We start from the raw sequence: 24,132 nt of genomic DNA, 5'->3' as shown, positions 1-24,132 counted from the left end.
CCGTCGAAGCCGATACACAGAAGGCATTATCAATGTACTCTACAAGCGTATACAACTAGTTTTCAATGAAGAGACATCGTTGCGCAATCAAAAGTCAATTAAAATGCTGTTTATTCATCATCGGGCGAGTCGAGGCATGATTTATAGTTTCGCAGCGGGTAATCGGCGCGAGCGCACTGTCGCGGCCGCTTTTTAAAATTAAAACCGTACCAACCAGGGCGTGATCTTATCCTTCTCGATCAATTTAGATAAAATAAATATTTATACATTTGGCTACGGATGGGCGAACAAAGCGCTTCGATAAATTGATTACGTCACTGAAAATTTGTCTAACGCTCGGCCTTTTTCGAGATCTCGAGATACGAGTTTGATTGAAACGCTCGAGCTAAGCGCGAACATGCACGCTTCTTTATGTTCTTTTGTCAACGGGACGGTGCGTTAGGGAATGTGGAAGTGTCAATTTTACATACAAACAGTATTGAACTGTGTATCGACTGTCGAACTCAGGAATTGAGGTCAAAAATAGTCAATAGCACCTGTCCAAATCACAGTCGCGTACTGCACATTAACGTGTTTACTAGAACTCTGCTCTCCAAATATGATCAAGTCATTCACACGTTTAACAGACAGTGTTATTGGAACGAATAAAACATTTATTTATCAGACCACAACAGTTAGAATGATACTTTTTATTTATATCATCTGATTTGAGGTGAAATCCGATCGGTCCGTGCGATCAATAAATTAGTGAAAGACAATTTGGTAGATAAAATATTATTTTATTCATACTCTGTATTTGGAAGCGTAATAAATACGAAAATTCTCATACTCTAATTAATCATTACATCACAATAATATTATGTACTCGATATTAACTAAACTACTTACATAAGCTATTTACAATTGACTAGGGTACATTTCAGTTCTTCAACAACCTTTCACTGTAATAATACTATTATATTTACAAAATCTACACATGACATTTTGCATAACAAATTCAATATAAGTACCTATCGCTATCACGAAGACATGCACATGAATGACTTAAAACAATGAGGAACATGAAACAAATGACAATTATAATTATGCTATAGCATATTTTATACAAACAGGAATGTGACTTCATGATTGCTAATTAAAAATTTAAAAAGAAAACACACGAGGTACTTAAGTAAAAAACAGTGTGAGACGAAAGATATATTTAATGTCTCATTTAGAAAAAAATAAACATTTCGTTTCTTTACTATCTAACGTTGGCAAATAGATAAGTCTCAGTCCAAACTTAATCAATAAAGCACCAATACAGTGTTAATTAATATCTCGGCCGTAAAGCGTTCTCCTAACGTTAAATATCTATAATTACAACAGTTTACAACCTAAAATACTGTACACGCCTAATAATAAATCACAATTTTTAAACGAAATATGTCTTTCTTGTATGAGCTGTACTGGACATTGGTATTTGCTGGCCGGGCCTAAGAGGGCGTTCCTCGCACTGATGGTTGTCTATAGAGACGTAGCTATGGTGGTGAGGCAGACGGTCGTCAGGTCGACCTTCACTGCTAGCGACCGAACACGTCTCGTCCTCCGTGCTCCGAGCAGAGACTTCCGCGCTGGCGCTGGTCGAATGCAACGGACTAGACATCATTAGTATTGGAGGAGCCATACCATATTTGTACCAAGGATCATGAGAAGTCGGTGGCGCGGTGTACCTTAAATTACCGTGCCTACCGAATCCTTCTCTGTTACCACTTTTTATAATATTATTAGCGTTATGAAGCGTCCGATTCGGTAACGTTACGTCCACATCGGGTAACCGAAAATTTAGTTTTTCCCAACAATTTCTCTCACCCCACACGATCACTGTACACGTTTTAAGAAGCACTTTCAAGTCAGGATCTATGTTTATGGCACTTAAATCTGTTGTTACTAGAAAAATTATCTTTTGTCGTCTGTGTCTCACATTCACTGAATTTATAGCACTTTGCACCGCCGCTTTAGATTCAGGCGCGTACCACTCTTGTTGTAAAAAGTTTATCGATAAAACTATTATCAGTCTCTTAGAACTTTCCGCGGCACTCACTAAACTATCACCCGAACGTCTCTCTATAAGCTGCAGGTCCCGGTGTTGTAAGCACAAAGTGTGTCCCATATTTTCTAATTCCGAACTCACCGCCCGAGTCACAAAGTCTTCGTCGCGTGGATTATACACAAAAAATGCATCAAACCGTTTGTTTTTGCTGTCGTTAAGGTCCCGGGGGGAGGAACTGAATATTCTAATACCATATCTAGAGTGCATCCATAGTTTAAAATCTTCTCTGAACATGAAAAGAAGAGCGCACATCAGTAATAGAATGATTGCTATTATCAACACGGCTGCAATATATGGAATATAATTTTCGACGCCGTCATTCGATTCGATGAATAATCGTTTTAACGTCTCGGTACCAGTTTCTTCGGTAGTCGTTTCTGTTTTACATTCCTTAGCAACGGTCGCGATGGTTTTATTCATGGGCTGACCGTGAGCAAAGTAGCACATCATGTTCTCGGTGTCTTTTGATTTTTTTATTAGCCACTGATTCAATTGAGCCACATCTTTACAGTCACATATCCAGTTGTTTCCATCTACAGAGACACGCATGCGCGGATCGCTGTCGGAAATGACTCGCCACGGCATGTAATCAACGTAACCATTATTATCGAGGTCCAAGAACTCTAAAGAAGGCAGATAATTAAAAGTATCATTCTCGATAAATTTGATCTTATTGCTGCTCAAGTAGAGCTCGTTCAAATGAGGTAGCCTCGTGAATTGCGTGTTCCTCAATACTTCCAAGTTATTGTTTTCTAAATGGAGCACTCTCAAAGAGTCGATTCCGTTAAATGTTCTATTTTGTATTATATCAATATTACTGTTGTTGAGATATAAAACTTGTAGTTTCTTTTTGCCAATGAAAACGTGATTTCCGAGCTCTTTCAAACTGTTACCATCTAAATATATTTCGGTCGCGTCCATCGGTATTCTGTCGGGCACGTGATCGTAGCCGGCATTCGAACAATCGACTACGTTAGTGGTGGTCCAAGTCTGATCGTGATAGCACGAACACCTATCTGGACAGGTCATCTTACAATCGCAGGCGTCAAAGTCACAGCAATGACAGACTGTGAAGCAGTGCGATTCATATTCGCACAAAAATTCTGAAGACTTCACTTCGAGCAAGAGCGTCTCCGATTTCCTCCGTGAATGGGTTAAAGAGCACCTCACGCTTTCTAAATCCATTACTCTTGGGCGCTGCCTGAGGTCGCTTACTTGATTAATTGTTTGGAGCCATTCCATTGTGCAGTCGCACACAAAAGGATTTTCACTGATATAGAACTCTGGTAAATCTTTATCGTCTGGAACAGATGATATCGCGAATGCACCGAGCTCTAATGTTTTTATTTTGTTCGAATACAACATAACCTTATTCAAATTGTATTTTTGCAAGAATGTACCGGGACTAACTTTTTCAATATTATTATTGTTTAAAACTACAGTCTCAATACTGCTTGGAAAGGAAAGCTCATCTACGCTCTTGATTTTGTTATTACTAACATCGAGCATCTTCACCATGGTTGTCTCCTTCAATCCATACGTATCATCTAACTTGTCAATTTTATTTTCGTGCATATCTAACCATTCTAGATTGGATGGTATATGACTGTAATCAAACCAAAGTAATTCATTGTTGGATACATTTAACCAGACAAGCGGCTGAGTTTTAGTAAAAATCCCTTTTAAGTCTACCAATTTGTTACCATCTAATCCAATCGCTTTCAACTGCTGGTTCGACGCAAAAGCCCCGTCGTCTATTTGATCGATGTTATTCGAAGCCAAGTTCAATATTTGCAGAGACGGTAAAGCCGCAAATGTATCCTTAGAAATTTTCTCGATTTTATTTCCTACAAGTCTTAAACCATACAAATCATCAAGGCCGTCAAAGTGCGAAGTTATCACTTTTGTTATTTTATTCATTCCTAAATCCAAGGATGTTAAGAACCTTAAAGTCTTGATCGCTTCAGGTACGTCGGTTAGTTGATTTCCACTCAAACCCAAGTCGTGGAGTTTTGTAATATTTTCAAAAGACCTTATGTCGACCTTAGTAATTCTGTTGCCGTCAAGAAACAGCTGATTTAATACGTATAGATTTGAGAAATGACCGCTATCCACTTCTATGATGTTATTGTGAGCCAGTGAAAGGGAATGAAGATTCTTCAAGTTCGAAAATGCACCTTCTGCGATACGACCTACGTTATTATATTCCAAACTCAGAAATTGTAGGTTGTTAAGATCTTGAAATAATAGAGCATCAATTTTCGTAATTCTGTTGTGAGATAGATTCAGAACAATCAACCGAACCAATCCAGAGAATGTATCTCTGTTTATCCATTCACTAGTCAATTCATTGACTGATAAATCTAATATCTGCAATTGGTCTAATCCTTCTAGAAGTCCAGGCGCCAATACGCTTAAGCTGTTGTTGTTTAAGTAAATTTGTTTTATATCTCTTGAAGATTGAAACATCTCCGGAGGCAAGGCAGTTAGAGCATTTGTTGATAAATTCAGTATTTGTAAGTCACTTAAACCTACGAAAGCTCGGTCAGCGACGTTTGAAATCCTATTGTTTTGCAGAAACAATTTTTGAAGTGCGCGTAAACTTGACAAACCGTTATCAGGTAGGCCGCTAATTTCATTGTACGACATATCCAAGGTCTCAAGAACTGTGTTACACGATTTACCAGGTGCCGTTGGTCCATTACCCCAGTCAGAAAAGCCTAAGTTTGATATATCTTGCAATCTATTCTGGGTAACATTTAGTTCTTTCAAATTGTACAGAACACAAAATATTTCCGACGGCAAAATCCATATGTTGTTATCGCCTAAATCAAGTGATCTCAAATCCGTCAGCCCTCGAAAAGTATCTCTGTGGAATTCCATCGACATCGCTGACCAATCAGAATTATGAGTCCGAATAGTCAAACTACGTAGGCCACTAAGCGGTGATAGCACCGCTGACGGCACATAGCGTATTTTACAGGATTCTATTCTTAATTCTCTCAAGTTGTGAAACCGGGACAGCAATTGAGTTCCCTCTTCTTTTCTTCGACCAAAATCAAGTGAACTCTCAAAAAAGAGAACATCGGTACAATGAAGGTCTAGAACTGTGATGCGTTGAGCCTGTGAAGCACTCAGACCGGTCAGTAGCTCAGTCGCTCCGGCTGCGGTCCTCAAGGAGCACGCGAGCTGCACTCTGGTACTCTCGCTTGCATCGCCAGAAACCCGCTGCCATTCACACTCCTGTGGCGCCTCCGCCACTCTACTTGTCAGTGACGCCGCAGCGGCACCCTGACATGTCCAGCACCACATCATACATAGAACACTCCATAATCCAATCGAAAACATATCGACAAACTCACTTTAACTGTCACTCAAACTAAATCATCACGTATTGAAAAACTTTTGACGCGCACATCGCTCTTCCAGTTCGAAAGCTTTCAGAAAACTTAACGAATTTCCCGTCAAACTTGTTTCGGAGTACGACACATAACGGCTCGAGTGGAGCGGGCTACGCACGACACACTCCACTCCGGAAGACGTACAAGATGCGACTGAGTGTGCGAGTGAGCGTCGACATGAAACAAGTTTGGCGACCAGCACGCTCCCCGCGCACGTTTGCTCCTCCCCTGACAGAGACTACCGATACGCCGCTCTCTTTCCTTTAAAAAGTTCACGGCGGCAACAAGTTGCCGGCTCGGAGATTGGCATGAACGGGAGCGCTCTTCGCGAGCTTTTATAAACATAAAGGTGCTTACTTTGTTTGTTTTGCCTAATCATAAAAATTTCAATAACGCGTCCTCTGAAACGCGTGAGAACTGAAATATTTCACGCTCTATTATTTTTAAATATAAGTAGATATTTGGGCCCTGTAACGTTTTAGTTTTCTAACATTATAATGGATGATTGGCCTGTAATAATATCCTCAATAATTTTACATCCTTGTGTACAGATAAAGTTGCATTGTTTTAATTACTAAATTTTCTATTGTCCCTCGTATATTGATTATGAATCAGTACAAATTTTAATATAAGTACTAAATAATAATTCAAGCATTATATTTATAAAAGTCACAAACTAATGAAAACGTACCTACAATAAACGATAAATTATATAAATGATTAAAAATATACATTATTAAAAAATAAACCAAAAGTAAATATTGAACAGTTACCAGAAAGTTTTAACCAAACTGAAAAGATAGCCATTCATTACCTATTTCCCAAAGAAATCGAAAGTTTATACAAAAGGGGAATTGATAAGAATATTCTCGTAAACTCAATAATAGCGTGAAGGAAGTCACGGAGTCCCTTTGTTTAGGATCTAGCTGTACCTGAACTAATGACGCATGCAGATAAGCCTTATCTTAAGACTAACTCGTTGACATCAGTGATAAGATTACACCTTTTCACTCTTATTAAGAACAATTCGTAATAGATCAACTCCGTTTTAGGAATTAATTGAGTTGAGCACGATCGTAATGTTCTCGCACGTTTATTTTAACTATAATATTAGTAATATATTATTTTTATGGAACGATAAAAAAAAAGTTGAAGAACTAAATTGCAATCACACCTGATCGCTCAGATCGCACGTCATTAAGAATGTTTTGAATATTTAAAAAGCGCCAGCATTTAATTCTGTATTCTGAAGTAGAATATATTATTAATAGCGACCCGCAATCGCTTCACTTCGGAAACTGTAATTTATTATTGATTTCTCCACTATTTAATAGATGTTATTATACATATAAACCTTCCTCTTCAATCACTCTATCTGTTAAAAAAAACCGCATCAAAATCCGTTGCGTAGTTTTAAAGATTTAAGCATACATAGGGATATAGGGACAGAGAAAGCGACTTTGTTTTATACTATGTAGGGTTTCTCTTCCCAATATTCTGTATTAACCTTTTTAATAATTCGCAAAGTTTTTAAATTTGCGTAATGACTCTGAATGGTAACAGGGCGCTATGTGAGCCCTAATGGGTATAGTATTATATAACACCATGCAGGCTATTTCTGCCATGAAGTGGAATTAGTTTTGGTTTGAAAGGTTTTTTTTTTACCTACCTTTCTCTTAGTTTAGCCTCGAGGGGCTATTCTGACTTCGCCTTGGTTGGTGAACGAGTACAGAGAGATCAACCTGAAAGAACTTGTTAACATATGTCCTAACAAGAGAAGTGCTTCGTTGTTTCAACTCCGAAGATCCAGTCAGAAACTCTATGGATAGGATGGAACAGTCAGATAATACATCTGAAACTTCTAAATCATGTCTCAAGGTAGGTAACTACATTCAGCCTTGATCTCATGCAATAAAGTTAATGTACTAAAATAAAAATTATAGAACCACAATTTTATATGAAAACACCAATGGAATATTAATTTACTTCTTACTTTGAAAGTACAATAACAACTATTACTTTGAACTGTGCTGTACTGTTCTTTGTATTAGTTTTATCTTGAAAGTACAACAATGTCATAACTAGCCCATAGACACAGCCCACTGAGTTTCTCGTCGGATCTTCTCAGTGTCTTGCGATTCCGATCCGGTAGTAGATTCAGCGAAGCACTGCTCTTGTTAGGGCTACTCTTATCCAATTCTCTCAGGTAGAGCCCGTGAACTCACCTACCAGTCCGCGCGTAGTTGAAATAGCCGCTTGGCTACCAAACGATTATGTATGGGGAAAAAAATCGTAAATAAATTGTAGTAGGTCCCGTCGTGACCCAAAATTGTCGAACTACCAATCTGATGCGTATCTCAATCTCAAAATGTATTAAACTTCATCTGAAATAATGACAGCCGTTATTAAGATTAAGAATCGTATCTCATATGCAAGATAGACAACATATGCTTATTTATGGTCGTCGGTAACCACTTAATATCGGATAGACTGGTTGTTTACACGAATACTCAGTTCGAAGTCACTCTAAATAAGTTTACGCTAGCAGAACTGACATCCCTACAAGAATTTAATTGCAGAGAGGGATTTAGTAACTAATGATAGAGACGACAGGAACTCTCCAATTGACGAGGTAGAGGTCCTGGAAATAAGTAGCGGACGCTTTAGAAAATAAAAATATGTTTTATTACCTCGACTCGTTAATTCATTCGAATGTGTTTGTTTGTGTAGATCCCTTTTTTAATAATTGGATATATTTTTTTATTTCTGTAGGCATATCTGATGGCGATTAATCAAGTAGACTTGGCTGTGCCCTGGTATTGCTGATGTTCCTGAGCTGACACGAGCCACTAACCATCAGATAGCCCGTATGCTCGTCCACTTTCGGAACAAGAAAAAAACTCAACAAAGGTTGCATACCCTTATCCCTAACTACAATGAGAACAGCTTACTATCGCGGCATATCCCTAAGCAGCATAAATATTATAAAAGCATTTTCAGCCACAGATATTTCATTACATGTGAACCGGCGGAACTGAATCATTAACCTGTCTTAAAATTTATGATAATAATAAACTTTTTCATAACTCGACTTATCTTTCGATCGATGGTTAAACATACAAGCGTTTACAGTACATTAAACAAAAGCGTCGGTAAACATGAAAAGCGCTTTATTGGCGTTCTCGGCGGCTTAACACAAAAAATGTCCCGCGAATGCGTTTTTCGTTTAATGAATGCACTTGCAACGTGGACTACGAGCGCGGATAAAGTGGACATGCCTTTTGAATTATAATATACATATGCGGATAAAGTGGATATGCCTTTTGAATTATAATAAAATAATCTTGTAAATGATTCGCCTAGATTATTTTCTACAAGTTTTCTATTAGTGGTAGTACGTCTTGTTCGTCCGCAATGGTAGTTACCACCACCCCGCCTATTTCCGCCGTGAAGCAGTAATGCATTTGGGTTTAAAGGGTAGTGCCGCCGTTGTACTGTTAAAACTGAGACCTTACAACTCGTGTCTCGAGGTGGGTGGTGGCATTTACGTTGTAGATGTCTATGGACTCCGGTGACAACTTAACGCCAGGTGGGCCGTGATCTCGTCCACCCATAAAAACTATTAAAAAAAAACAGAACCAAACGCTACTCCGCGTTTATGCGTAATTTGTTTAGTAATAGTTATGAAAAATACAACTAACAGTACATGAAAGAGAAAAGTGTGTCTCGCTGACTGATTCATCAATGTCCAAAACGTTAGACGATAAAAACGTCTCTAAATGATAAAGACAAGGAATAGTGTGTATTTTTTAAATATTGATACATAAAAAGAGGTATTTTTCACTTTTATGTTCCTTTTAATAGTTAGGTGGGCAACCAATGTTTGTAATTCATAGAAGTAAAGGAATCGTAGTCAATAAATACAACTTATTTAGAAGCACACCTACCACAACAATAAAAGTGAACATGGACGGTTTTTACTGGTGGTAGGACCTCTTGGGAGTCTGCGCGGATACCACCACCCTGCCCATTTCTGCCATGAAGCAGTCATGCGTTTCGGCTTGAAGGGTGGGGCAGCCGTTGTAACTATACTTGAGACCTTAGAACTTATATCTCTCTCTTATAGCTCTAGAAGCTGTAAGCAAATCTTACCCCTCCTGGCTGAGCCTTTGCTCGCCCACCGGACCTAGTGAAACTGGAAAGGCCTGCGGACCACCAGTAATCCAACAATAATAAAAAAAAAACTAAAATACATTTGTCTATGCCTGCGTCTACGTTTTTGTTTTTTTTTTTATTTCTTATGTGGGTGGACGATCTCAAACCCCTTCTGATGTTAAGTGGTTACTGGAGCCCATAGACATCTACAACGTAAATGCGCCACGCACCTTGCGATATGAGTTCTAAGGTCTCAAGTATAGTTAATTTATGGGCAGATCTTCTCAGCGAGTCTCGATTCTGATCCGGTGGTAGATGCCATCGCGTAACCACTATTTAGGCCCCGGGCCACCAGTAATCCCTCATCCCCATTCACTTTTTTAAACTAGGAATGTAATATCTATAAAAGACTTTGAAAAATACATAATTATTTCCCTAAGCACGTTGTTCTCATCATTAATACATTCATAAATTACACAGTCATCAAGCAAAAATTCATAAAACGAAGTCAAAGACGTTATGCGAAGGACATAAAAGCGAACACATAATTAAAAATGACTGTAAACTTTTATCAAACACTACGATTCAGGGAGAGTTATAAACACAAAACATTTCATAACTAAAGTGTCCCAATCTCATCAAGTGCAGCGCTAATGCACCGCCGCCCGTTCACTCGGGAAGTTGTAAATCACAACAGTACCATCTCGTCAACCGATTCTTACGCCAGCACCAATAAAGACGGACACACCCTGCCTCTCGCACATCTGACAAATAAGACGTGAACACCGAAATTATTCACAGAGGTACAGGTCTTTTTATTTTGGTGGATGTTTGGTCGAACCACTGAAAATGTTAAATCTACGTTTTATTACACGAACATCCTGCGTCGCTTCGTTGTTCTCGTTGAGAGATGGGGAAATAAAAATTTCCCGAATTATGTCACTTGTCATCGTTTTGTAATGAATCAAAAATGTTGAAGATTCATCGCGGACAATTAATTTTTATAACGATAAACTTCGAAAAGCCTTGTTTCCGAAACAAAATGACGTTTCTGAAATTAATCAACAAGACAAGAAGGGTCGTCGTACCCCCTTTCGGGGGCACGGAACGGGCCTCGGGGCAATCCCCACTGCCCGGGACGAAGCTCCCTGCCACATGGGGCAGGGGTGAAGTAGATGCGGGGAGGACTAGGGGAAGGTACGCTGTTCGCAGCGTGCACGGCTGCACCACATCGACAAAACATATATACATATACATAATACGATGGGCTTGGTTCTCTTGGACGGAGTGATGCCCGCGGAGGAGTCTCCCCGGCGCCGGCTGCTGTCTAAACTAACTAAAACTAATCTAACTAACTATACTAACTATTTACAACTACAAAAAACAACAGTCAGCACCGTGGGGCCCGCCACCGGCCCCATGCCGCGGCCCCACCTCTACAAGTCAGAGGGGGAGCCGCGGCACTAGTTTGGCGCTCACCCGCTAAGGGCTCCCCAGAAGGGGAAGACCGTCGCGGGGAGGGACCGACGTAAATCACTCCCCTTAAGGGGGAGTGGTCCACCCAAACGGGCGGTAGAAATGGGTCCCCATAGGGGGGCACCCCAACAGTGTGGGGGGAGATGAAGAGTGTGGACAGCTCAGTCCCATGGGGGCACTCATTATGAGCACTCCCATATCACTCCGGTTAAGCCGACTATCTTACCATAGCCGGGGGTTCCAGTAGCTCCCTTGGTAGCGCCTGACCATCAGGTGGTCTGGCGTGCAAGGGAGCTATATTGTGGAGATGCTCGTGGGGTCCACCGTCAGCCCGCTCGTATATATTACGAGCTAGCCTCCGAATGAACTCCTCGAGCGACTCCACATCTAGGTCCCGGGCGATTACGTCATTTCTGACGTAACGCCCTGCTCCGACTATCGTGCGAAGAGCCAGATTCTGCTGGGCCTGTAACTTCACCCGCATGATCTGCGGGATGAGGTGATACCAGGCCGCAGCTGCGTACGTGATACGGGAACGGACATACGTCTTGTAAATGCCGAGTCTAGTCCTGGTCGGCAACCTGGAGGCCAACACCGGCCGGAGGAGAAACCTCGCATAGCGGGCGGCCGCCAACGCCGACTTGGCGTGGGCGGTCATCCTCAAACTCCGGTCGATACTGACTCCCAGGTATCGGACACTGGGCCTAAACTCGACATTGACTCCACGGAGACTGAGCTGTCCTGGGACGGCTCTTGTGCGGACCGGACCGAAGAGGATAGCCGCGGTCTTCCCCACGTTGACCGCGACCCTCCATCGGTCCAGCCACTGGGGCAGTAGGTCCAACAGCCTCTGCATCCTCGAAATGGCCGCAGAGGGGAAATTAGAGGACGAGAAGTAGGCGCTGTCGTCGGCAAACAGCGCCAACTTCACGTCGGCTTCCCACGCTTGGAGGTTGCCCTCAAGCGTGGGAATGTCGTTGGTGTAGAGAGCGTAGAGGACTGGTGCCAGGACGCTTCCCTGGGGAACTCCGGCCGTGACTGGGCGCACCGACGACTTTGCGCCCTCGACCGCGACAAGGAAGGATCTTCCCTCCAGGTACGACCCCAGCAGTCGCACATAGGCGTGCTGGAGGTCCGTGTTCTGCAACAGCTTGTAGATCAGTCCCGCATGCCAGACACGGTCGAAGGCCTTCTCGATATCGAGAAAGACTGCGGCCGTGTACTGGCGCGCGTTGGACCGATCCGCCAAGTGGTGCATAACGCGGACCAATTGCAGCGTTGTCGAGTGACCGCTGCGAAACCCGAATTGCTCGGGTCTGAGAAGGATGTGCGGCGACACCCTTCTCAGCAGCAGCCGCTCGAACAACTTGCCCATATGCGACAGCAGAGTGATCGGACGATAACTGGAGGGATTTCTCCTATCCTTGCCGGGTTTGGGCAGGGCAATAACCTTGCCCAATTTCCAAGTTCCCGGGAAGTGTCCTGTGGACAGAATGGAATTGAACAGTCGTGTCATGAATGACACGACCGTTTCGGGGAAGTGGAAAAATGCGAGGGAGGGAATACCGTCCTCGCCCGGCGCCTTGCGCCTCTTCATCCGCTTGATGGAGAGGCGCAATTCACTGGGAGTGATGAAATCACCATCTCCCAACGGTGGCACCGGGGAGGAGAGTAGGCTTGCTACGCTCTCTTCCACCGATTGGTGGAATGCGGCCTCTGAGGGTGCAGAGTTATTTGGAGCGAACTGCCGCTCCAGCATTACGGCCAGGACATCGGCGCGGGCCTGAGCCGAGAAGCATCGGTTGCCCCTCTCGTCCACGAGTGGACAAGTCGGGGCAGGCCGATTTGAGAGCTGGCGGCAAAGTCGGTGGAGGGACACGGACGAGGGGTCCTCACGGGCCTCCTCGATCCGTTCCTCCCACGCATAGCCCCGATAGGAGCTAATCTTCGCCGCCAACTCCGCTTCCAGCTCATTAAGCTCGCGCTTGATCCTGGGACAACGAGTTGTCGCCCAGAGCCTCCTCAGGCCCCTCTTCCGGCGAATAATCGCTTTCAGATGGGCCGGGAGTATACCTCTGGGCCCGCCGCTGGGCACAAGAGTCGTCGCCTGGTCGATCGCTCCCCTGATGGAGTCGACAAGGCGGACTGCCGCGTCGTCGACCCCCTCAGGGGTGTTGGGGTCCTGAATTACGGGAAGGTCGACTAGGAGTCTCTTAAAGAGCTCCCAGTCGACCTTCGGTCGTAGGGGCGAGGTCGCAACCCGGGTAAGCCCCATTCCCAGTGTGACCAGGATAGGGAGATGGGGGGTACCCAGGTCGTACAGTGCCTCAATAGTTAAGGGGCACCGTAGCCCCTTGTGAACGCACACATCCAACACGTCGGGCTGGAGTTGCGCGGCGGTCGGAATGTGCGTGGGTTCGTCGGGGCCGACCACAGAGTAGTCGCCCCTATCGGCATCTTCTAACAGCCGCCTGCCCACTGCTGAGTTCAGTCGGGAGCCCCACGCGACGTGCTTCGCGTTGAGGTCCCCGACCAGCAGAGCTGGGCGGCTGTCGCAACTCAGGACCCTTCTTATGTCCCCGGGATGAAAATCAGGCCCCGGGGGTCTATACGCGGCATAAACCCGCATATCTCCCCCCGAGGTGTGGATCCTCACACCGATCGACCTTGTCGATGTGAAGGCCAGCAAATCCAACTGATCATGCACCACGTCTCGCCTGACGAGCGCCGCAGTGCCCCTGAACGGCGTCCCGGCAGGACTCACCTCGTCACGTCGGTACATGAAGTAGTTTGGAATCCTGAACACATCCCGAGGACGTAGCTTGGTCTCGCCCAGGAGCACAACCTCAGGGTTGTACTCCCGGGCGAGAACCAAGAGCTCGTTCTTGCGGGGTTTTACCCCGCCGGGGTTCCAATAAATGATGCGCAGTTCCTGGCTAGCCATTGAACTGCGCAATCATTCGGTAGAACCCCGACAAGAGAGCCCCGAAAGGGCTGGCTCCCGAGGCGATCTCGCGGATCACTCCGGAGACCACCTCGGACAATTTCTCCCAGAGCGCGAGGAGCCATGCAGCAAAGCCGGCAGGTTGTAAGGCCTGCCGACCGCTGCGCTGCTCGCGCTGAGGGCGGGGAGGAAGAGGGGGCAGAGTATTGCCCAACGTCTCGGGTTGGGCTTGAGGCATGGTTTGACCCTCCAATTGTGGAGGGATGGTGTCTTCGGTTACGTTGGCCTCTATGGCCTCCTGAGGTTGTTGGTCGACTTCCATATTGGCGACACTGAGCTCTCTCGCCAATTTCTTTTTGAGCTTTTTCTTCTCTTTCTTTTTTTTATTTTTATTTTTATTTTTTGACGTCTTAGTGGCTGGGCCTGCTGTCTGGCGAGTGACGTGGGCTGTATTGACAGCTTCAATTTGGGCTCGGCCACGAGGAGTAGGAGTGGGCTTTTTAGTCTGTCGCGGCGGGTTGGCCTGCGCCATCAGCGTGGACGCTGACGGTGCTGCCTCCACTACCGAGACAGACGGGAAGGTACTAGGAGGGGGAGGGGCTGGGGTTTGGGAAGATTTCCCTTTCCCCTTCCCCTTCCCCTTGAGGATGGGTACAGGTACAGGCACGACAGGAGCAGTTGGTGCTGGGACATTCCTGGGCCGTGGCACCGGTGGAACAGGAGGGGGGATGGTTACTCCCATCATCCTGGCCCTCTTGCGGTAGACCACACACCGCCGATCAGTGGCGGCGTGGTCCTTCCCGCAATTAGCGCAGGATAATGGGCCATCCCTTGGCCTCGGGCAGTCCGCCACAATGTGCTCGCCGGCACATCGAACGCAGCGGACCGCACGGTGACAGTTCGTGGACGCGTGCCCGAAGGCCTGGCAGCGGTGACACTGCGCAGGTCCCCGGGTTGGACGCCATCCCTCGACCGTCACCCCCGGCAAGTATAACAGTTCGTTAACTGTATACAGCCGGGCGAGGTCACCCTTGGAGAGGTGGTCCAGAGCCACGAAAAATACGCAGCCCTGTCTCCCCCTCTTGGCCTGGATGCACCGGGCATATCGGGCAGGAAAGCCCAGCTCCTTGAGGGCGTTCGTTACTTCCGCCGCATCGGTGTCAGCAGGGAGACCCCGGACAGCCACCTTCGAGGGTATTTCCTCCGACAGCGCGTAACAAAACCATTTGATGGTTTTGTCTGCAGCGGAGGCCCTTGAAAGATAGTCCTGGATCACCCTGTACTCCTCCGCCGATGACGGCAGGAAGCGGAAACCGGCGCCGTGGGGTCTGGCAGAAGGAGCCCTACCGAGGCGCTCCCTAATGGCCGCCATATGGCGAGACCAGTTCGGGAGAGCTTCCACCATGATAGGTGGATGACGGCGGAGCTCCTCCTGGGCCCGACCCCTCGGCCTCGGGGGTAGGGGAACTTGCGGTTGGGTAGGCTTGGGGCGTGTGCCCACTGGGGGTTGAGATGCGGCTATGGTCGCGTAGGACGTAGAGGGGATGGGTTGTTGGGCTTTGGTGGACTCGAGGTCCATATATCTGGTAGAGTCCAGATTGCCCGCCGTGCCGCTTAGGGCGGGGGCACCTCGAGTCGAATCCACCGGGATAGGGGAAATGGTAGGGGAGGGGGATCGGGGAGGGGATCTAAGTAGGCGTGGGGCTACCCCTGTCCTGACGGGGGCCCTCGGTTTGGGAACAGGTTTGACTGCTGGGATGGGACTCCCAGTAGGGGATGAGGATCGAGATGAGTCTGGAGTGGAAGATTGGGAGGAGGAGGGGGAGGAGGACGTGGCCTCGCTATCCTCTCCTTCCGATTTAGAGGAGGGACCTAGTCGCGGTCGTTTGTCTTGGTCCTCCGATGAACCTCGGTCGGACTCAGACCTGGCCTTCTTTCTCGGCCGAGGAGTCCCAGGGTAATCGGTCGACAAGGGAAGGAAACCTTCCCCCGGTCCGATCCCCTGGGAGACCCGGGCCGGGACCGAAGGACCGGCCGAATCGTCCTTGCCGGGGTCCATCGGGACCGGTCGGGCTCGTGGGATTGGGCGACGGACGTATAGTTCGTCCATTGCTTGACGTCCCTTCCGGGACGGGCCGGGTGTGCTGACGATGGGGGGAGAAGCCCCATCAGACATGATATGGCTATCCTAAGTCGGTCACGCGGACATCAGGAGCACCCTCACTATGAAGTCTTTACTAATTTACAGCTAATTATTGCTGACCCTATCAGTCACTGCCAGTTATTAAATAAAGTAAATAATGAAAGGAAGGGGTGAAATTTAAACAAGGTCTGTATTACTATTAATGTCTAATGTCTGTGATTTACAAAAAGAAAAAGAATCAACTAAGTTCGATTTAAATTCAATTAATAAATAAAGAAAGAAAATCAATTAATCAAAATTACAAAACTAGTGGGTAGTAAAAATAAAAAATAGAAAAACGAATTAGGAATTAATATACAGTTAATAACTAAAATTTTATGCTTATATAGACTAACGAAGGACAATATACGAACAATATTACAACACAACAAAGCTACAAAACTACAAAACTACAATACGGAGGCGGTTGCAGCCATCAGCACCTATCACTAATACTAATTAATAATTCATTAAAAAGTTAAGTTAAATGAGAAAAAAATTATGTTGATATCTAATAAAATAATAGTACAAATGATAGTGATAACTATAGAGAGAGGAAATAACTTCGATATTACTAATCTAATCTATGGTAGCGGTAAGGGTGCACCCAAGACGGGTCCCGGAGGACGAACCCCGGCCAGAAGATCGCAGGGCCGGATTGCCCCGGATTTGAGGGTCCAGAAACACAGGTTCTGGATCAGGAAGCCCAGGGTTCAACGGCCGAGCGATCCACAACCGTAGGGGTCGAACTCCCCTTCCCACTCAGCACTACACCGAAAACCGCTAAGTTCTTAAAATAATATAGTGGAATATTAGAAAACAATAAATAAGGAAGTTTTAATTAATTGACACAGAATAAATACTACTTAACAGGACAGATCGACCGAAAACCGCAACCAACAACCGTGCCTAATGTGATGAACATCGACAGGGGCAGCTTAATATTGTCGATCGGTATGCCAATATTGAATTACGGTATGAAATTACGTATTTAGATGGATGGAAAAATTATTAATGTATGGAAAAATATTAATGTATAAGAGGGTAGAATTGAAAAAAGATGCAAATTGAATGTGCGGTTTGTATATAATTGAGACTCGTTGTTATTCGCTTAGAGCGAGACGGCACTAGCAATACTACTTGAATGATTAATTAAAAACTTAACTACTTAAATATTGACAATTATGAATAAGAAAAATATGAACTGAATTAATACTAGTAATGTGAATTATAAAGGGAATCAATTATATACAATCTACACTAAACTTAAACTTAAACTTAACTTTAGACCTACCTGTGATGGCTCCGACGCCGCAGACCTGTGAAGGATTGGCCTTCGGGTGTTGGTAACAGCCCCTCCTAACCCCAAAGGGTAGGGGAGGACTGGGAACAGACACGGGCGGCCAGACTCGATGGCGCTCACGAAAACCAGTTTTATTACCAAATAAAACGGCTTCGCAGCTTTCACAGGCTGATCGACACCTACCCGCTATTAACCAATGTTAAGAATAGAATAGTGTCAATCAACTCACCTGTTCCCGGGTCCTGCGTTACGCTGTTCGGAATGTCTCCAACCCGAAGCAGCACCGCTAGATGAAAACACACGCACTGTGGGCACACACTAACTGTACAGCACAACACAGCAAGGGGCCACTTAGCCTGGTGTCCCGGGCTCGAAATTAATCTTGAAAATTTTTGTTTTTTAAATTGTACGTCCTTACATTTCCATTACATTGCCACTGACCGACATAAGTGGCTAAAAATTACAAAAAAAGGTCACAAGCGGGCGCATCACGATGCTCAGCAATGAGCGATCGACTGAAGGAGGAGGAGGACATTTCCCCAGTTTACATTTTTCTTTCCTTCATACATGTTTATATACTGGTTTTTTATATATGGTTTAAAACCCAATCTAATTCAATATGGTATGTTTTATTTGGTAAAGTATACTTGCTACACTACTCAATATATTATTATGTAGTATGTAATTTTTCAAAACTGACCTTTTTACGAAAGTGCATATACTTATGTATAGATTATTTGTCTTCTAAACACCTTGATAGTCTCGGTTTAGTATATAGTTTTAGATCAATAATTTAAAGTAGTCCCATTTTGAAATGGCCGCATATTTATTAATAGATTAGAACTATTTAGAACCAATCACAGTTTGAATAAATCGATTTGAAAAATCGGAGTCTCCGTGACTTATGCTGAATCCGACAGTATGCCTTTAACGTCGAGATATACTATATAATCTTATCTTTTAAATTTCTCAATTCAAAGTCATTGATATTTAATACTCATTTCATTCCAGTTTTATCCGAACTAAGTGATTTTTATGGAGAAGATACGCACACGACTTTGTAGCGCGCCTGATAAAGCTGCCTCCACCTGTCGCTAGACACATTAATGTGAGTACATTAAATATTATTTAATTAAATCACAAGTATCACATTTTATTGTTATCTAGTTGGATAGATCAATTTATTCTTTTTTATCGCAACTTAAATCCCCGGATCGTCACTTCTTTTAGGAGACTATTTCTGTACGAAGCAGATATACATTTCGGGCGAAGGTTAAGAGAGAGGTCGCTTTAAAAACTCTTACTTCTCATGGTGGGTAATTGGTGGGCATTCACATCGTCTGGTCCACATGCTCCTATATCACTTAACATCCTCTCCATCATCATCAGCTCGTATCGCTACGTGGGAAAATACCTAATAAAGAAACACCGCTTGCTTTTCTTGTCATTTGACAACTACCTTTTTTTTTCCAGGCCGGGGCCGTACCTCCCACGAAGTCCCCGCGCCTAGGGGACGCGCGGGGTATGTGAGACTCAACGATCTGCAGGTATTGAGAGCAGACCGCGGGCCCAAGGATTTTAGGGCCCACCCACTAAACGACTCCCCTGCACTCTTACACCCGACGTCGGATCTCCGTCCGGGGTCAAAATCCGGTCAGAGTAGGGGGGTTCCCGCGGTCAACACTACAACCAGACACGCGGCGCCACCCCGATGACGCCCGACCGACGGGTCGTCGAGGCGATAGTGCGTCATCTAATCAAAAATTTTACTGACTATAAAAAATACAATACATACTAGAGCGCTACTTGGCTATTTTTTCGCAGATATATAACATCCTTGCTAAATATATTTCAATATCTATATAATAGTATGTAATCTCATCTAGAATTGTTTATAATCTGATATTTTTAATGTAACAGTAAACTTTATTATTAAGCTAGAGGATCTGACATCACAATAACTTAGCTTCGAAGAAAATGTTTCCCAGCTATGACCTCATTTTGTTAGTATAGAAGCAAACTCTGAGAACCACCTAACGTCTGGACTTTGAGTATCGGTCACCTACCTTACATTACAGTACTTCAGTAGGCCCAATCTGAATTTTGTAATCTCAAAAGAACTCAGTTTTCAAATTTTTTTCAATCGAATTTTTCTCAAAAAAAATTGTTGTTGCGTAACTTGCACACATCACGTCCTAATTATAGCTTCCAATCAAATCAACATGTGATTCTGATCACCATAACTAACCACGTTACAACTTGAATCGATTCCGGCCATCTGTTGTCGTGTGCATTTTCGATTCCATTATCTGTCAATAAATAGGGTCTATTGTGTGAAATCGCAAAAAAAACACAAATCGAATCGATCTCCCGAGGTGTCTGTCGGTTACTGTTTTCACGGACGTCGTCCCTAAAGACCCACATGTATTTCGGTTTTAGAAAACGTCAAAATATTTTGTATCAGTTGTGCTAATGGCGACATTTTGCAATAACGGCATTAAGGATTCATTGTTGAATTAGACGGGGGCATTATGGCCAAATGTGCATTTTGGCTTGAAATTTTACCGCACTTTGTCAGTATCAGCGGTTAGATAAGATTTTTATGTATTAGGCCTGTATTAGGCATTCAAGATTTTTTAGTTCAGTTTTTTTTGGTATTTGCAGTTTTCGCGCTGTAGAACGCTTTAAAAGCATTTTTCGTACAAAGTACCTTAGCTAGGCTTGCAGTAAAAGTTGACTGTTAGTAAACAAATGTGACTTTTAAGTGTAACTCTATAAAGACTAAAGTCCAATACATTCATTATTCACTGTAGACATATCGATATTTAACAGTAGCTTTGATAACAATATTTACAAATAGAATGTAAATAGTACTCTTAAACTTGAAATCTATTTATATATTATTTAACATTTGGAATTTAATAAAGAATCATTTTTTCTAAAATACATACCTGCTATTTTGTATTACATATTGTATAAAATATATAAATTTATTAAATATTAATAAATAGATAGATATACACTTTACTTTTGGTATACAATAAAAAATAAAGAAAATCATCATAATCATGGACACTTGATAGAGTCCTCGGCTTTGCTGTAATACCATTACGATTAGCATTATTTTGGTTTTAAAGGGTCGCATTCCGGTTTACGAGATAAAGCGATTTTTGTCATCAAAAGATTTTTTAGTGAGCTTTTTAATTTCCCCTCTCCTAACATCTGTCGCCGAGGTTTTTAATCGCATTCGACATACCTACGGCCATTGATGTGTGAATGAGCTTTTAAATATTTTGCCAATATAAATCAACTGTGTTGTCGAGCAAGCATTTGTTATGGCACACTGTCTTTTTCCTTTCCAAATATAATAAAAAACATAGATAAATGCAAAAAATTATAGTAAATTATTCTTCTTTGAAACTCATTTCACTCTTGACATTGTAATCGTGATCATTGTGAGGCTGTGACAGATCTGACGCGTCTTACGTTACCTCGCTACATCTTCTTATTCTACACCATTCTGTTGCACTAATTTAAGGAGTCTCCCATTGCAGTGCTGTAACTACTTTCCAGATAAAATTTATGTATGAGTAAAAGTAAATATTCTTAAAAAAATATATTTAAAAAATGTTTAAATAGAGAAAATAAACATGATATTAAATCAAACACAAATAATATGATACACAAGTTTGTCGCAATAAATACGTGTGTAAATTTATTCTGTGAAATACAAACAATTATCTTCTTAGAACCACTTCTTTCACGATCAAATATGTTGAATAAGACAAAATAGGATCAATCAAGGAACATACAATGACATACCTTATTTAGCGACTCGTTTTTATTTATTTATATTTAATTTAGTAACGCCATAAAATATTTCATAAAACATCACCGTCGTTTTTTTTTTTAATACGGTACAAATTCATAGTAGAATAAATCGCGTTCGCGGATCCAAAAAGTTACCGAAACACGAATTTAATTTACGAGGGGATATCACTAAATAATTTTAGACGGAACATGTAAACAGTGAGCTGAAAGCGTTTTTATAATTTATAGGCGGTTACGATTCTCGTTAATCCGGTTATATTAGCTACGGACGGTTTTTAAATGGTATGGTATTGTGGCACTAATTTTTTTCTTTATTTATTGTAATAGATGGACGGTTGAATTGGAGGCTCGTTTGATAATAGCATCTACGGCATCCGCTTGCCACCAAGTAGCTGTCAAAAGCTCTTGTGAGATAAAAGATCAAATACGGATTCTTGTATTAAAATGGATAGATTTTTTTTTTGCTTAGATTGGTGGACGAGCTCACAGCCCACCTGGTGTTAAGTGGTTACTGGAGCCCATAGAAATCTACAACGAATATGCGCCACCCACCATGAGATATAAGTTCTAAGGTCTCAAGTATAGTTACAACGGCTGCCCCGCCCTTCAAACCAAAACGCATTACTGCTTCATATAGAAATAGGCAGAGCGGTGGTACCTACCCGTGCGGACTCACAAGAGATCCTACCACCAGTAAACTACGGCCTACGTTTGCCGCTAGGGGCGCTGGAGTTAACTTTTACGCTATCGAGAACGTTAAAAAACTCGCACTGAGCACACAGGTGAGCCGTTGAGATCGTTCTACTGTCTAAGCCATAAAAAAAAACTTCAAACTGAAACGCATAACTACTTCACGGCAGAAATAGGCGAGACTGTGGTGCATGCAGTTCGTGCGAGCTCGCTATGCGCTCTACCGCCAGTCAAACTCTTATATTTTATTGTACGTTACGTGTCTAGTTAATCCGGTTACGTTTGTTACGGGCTGTTATGAAATGGTGCTGTAGCACTAAATATTAATCTTTATGCTTGAACTGTGACGTTGATCACAAAAGAGTCTGTGATTTATGTTCGCCACAACAGAAGATCGATTTACACTTTAAACTACTGTTAAAGGCACGCTTGCTTCACTACGACGCGACGGTTACAAAAACCGATTTTATAGGTCTCATAACATCACGTTACGTGCTCGAGCATTTGTAATTAAACAAAGACTGTTGTTGTTGTTAAATTTAAGACGATGAAATATACCACAGACCGCGAGATTTGTTTATCTATATCTATACTAATATTATAAAGAGGAAAGATTTGTTTGTTTGTTTGTTTCGAATAGGCTCCGAAACTACTGGACCGATTTGAAAAATTATTTTTCCATTAGAAGCCGACATTGTCCCTGATGAACATAGGCTACTTTTTTTTAATTTTTATTTATTTATTTTTTTTGGTTTCATGTGTGTTTTAATGTTTCCGAAGCGAAGCGAGGGCGGGTCGCTAGTTTATTATAACTATGTTCTTAGTTTCGTTGGTCGTGTCGACTCATAAAGTAGTTCTAGTTTAATTAAAAGCGACCCATAGACGTCGAAAGAGCGCATCACGTCGTGTGTCAGTGACCGTTCCCGAATGACCCTAATTTTTTTTCCAGGCCTTCGATTTGTGGGTTCTCTTGCTTTGTGATACAAAATTAATGATTTTTGGTCTGTGCTTCGCCGTACAATGGGCTCAGTGACAATGGTGCCCCGCTGTCCGCGGTATTGACGGAAGGCCTCGCTGCGGACGCTACCTACACTCCTGGCTACCCTACCAGCCTTTTGTCCGTAGGAATTTTAGACACGTCACGAACGAAAATGGAAGCTCGTGAGAATAACCACGATATTTTTATAAAAATGAATGCCTAATTATGAACGTAAGCTGCCCAAGCCGTTCAGAATTTCAATTTGTAGGCATTGTTGGATTAGATCAAAAGGAGCCAGTGCGAACCCTTAATTCAGAGTGACTTGATATTCTGATATATAATAAATAAAGCTTAAATAATTAGACGGATCCCATCCATAAATGCCCCCAATGATAAAGCTGCAGCAACTATATCAATAAATCTAAACTGACTTCAATCAAATGTCACTACCTTAATTCGCGAAACTCAAAACATGCTAGCCTTTGTGGCTATTGTTACGTGGCATCTAAATATTAAGGGTGGTCTCTATTGACCACTATTTAACCCAAATACCCATTGTAAGCCACCATCAATGCGCTCACGCTTATAATTTATCGTATTTCGATACAATTTCATTAGCACGAAACCCGTCTATGAATGTTTATAAACAGAATATCAATACGAACGACGACAGTATCGGTTGTGGCCAATAAATTTCGGGATTATTATGTCCGTGGGCCGTGATTAGTTTCCGTGTTCAGGGAAAGTCGAAAATTAAATCGTTTAAGCTCAGTAATTCTAGTGTTACAATGGCATCGGCGAGCAATGATAAATTACAGCATTATACGTTGCTGTGTCATGGGCGTCGTAAACAAGGGATGAACAGAACATACGGCTGTGTAAGCACCAATAAATTCTAATTAAGTAGATATGGAATTTTAATGTGCATTTAAAGCCAATGTAATGGAGGCTGGAACAATAACTTATAGATATAAACAAGCTACTTCTTTATAAATAAGACCGATTTATTATCAGTTTACTTTGATCCCTGTACCTTCACATGCTTATCTCATTTCGTTTACATATGTAAATAAATTTCG

At 43.0% G+C, this 24,132-nt stretch overlaps 2 protein-coding genes across 2 annotated transcripts in view; both read right to left on the bottom strand.

Moving 5' to 3' along the window:
• Positions 1–758: 758 nt before the first annotated feature.
• On the bottom strand, positions 759–5,672 carry LOC101738193 (toll-like receptor 6). The gene has a single exon (XM_004921681.5). It carries the CDS (start codon positions 5,438–5,440, stop codon positions 1,415–1,417), a length of 4,026 nt encoding a protein of 1,341 aa, XP_004921738.3. The 5' UTR covers positions 5,441–5,672; the 3' UTR covers positions 759–1,414.
• LOC134201162 (uncharacterized) overlaps positions 5,557–24,132 on the bottom strand; it is a 145,718-nt gene continuing 127,142 nt past the window's right edge. Inside the window, exons 2-3 of the mRNA XM_062675482.1 lie at positions 14,243–17,934; positions 5,557–5,864 (exon numbers count right to left, since the gene is read on the bottom strand). Coding sequence (XP_062531466.1) covers positions 5,557–5,864; positions 14,243–16,244 — 2,310 coding nt within the window. The 5' untranslated portion in view covers positions 16,245–17,934. The remainder of the gene's footprint in view (positions 5,865–14,242; positions 17,935–24,132) is intronic.

This window comes from Bombyx mori, chromosome 23 (genome assembly GCF_030269925.1).
Source record: "Bombyx mori chromosome 23, ASM3026992v2".
NCBI classification, from domain to species: domain Eukaryota; kingdom Metazoa; phylum Arthropoda; class Insecta; order Lepidoptera; family Bombycidae; genus Bombyx; species Bombyx mori.
Note: the sequence above shows the minus strand (reverse complement) of the source record. Positions and strands in the feature narration are given on the sequence as shown.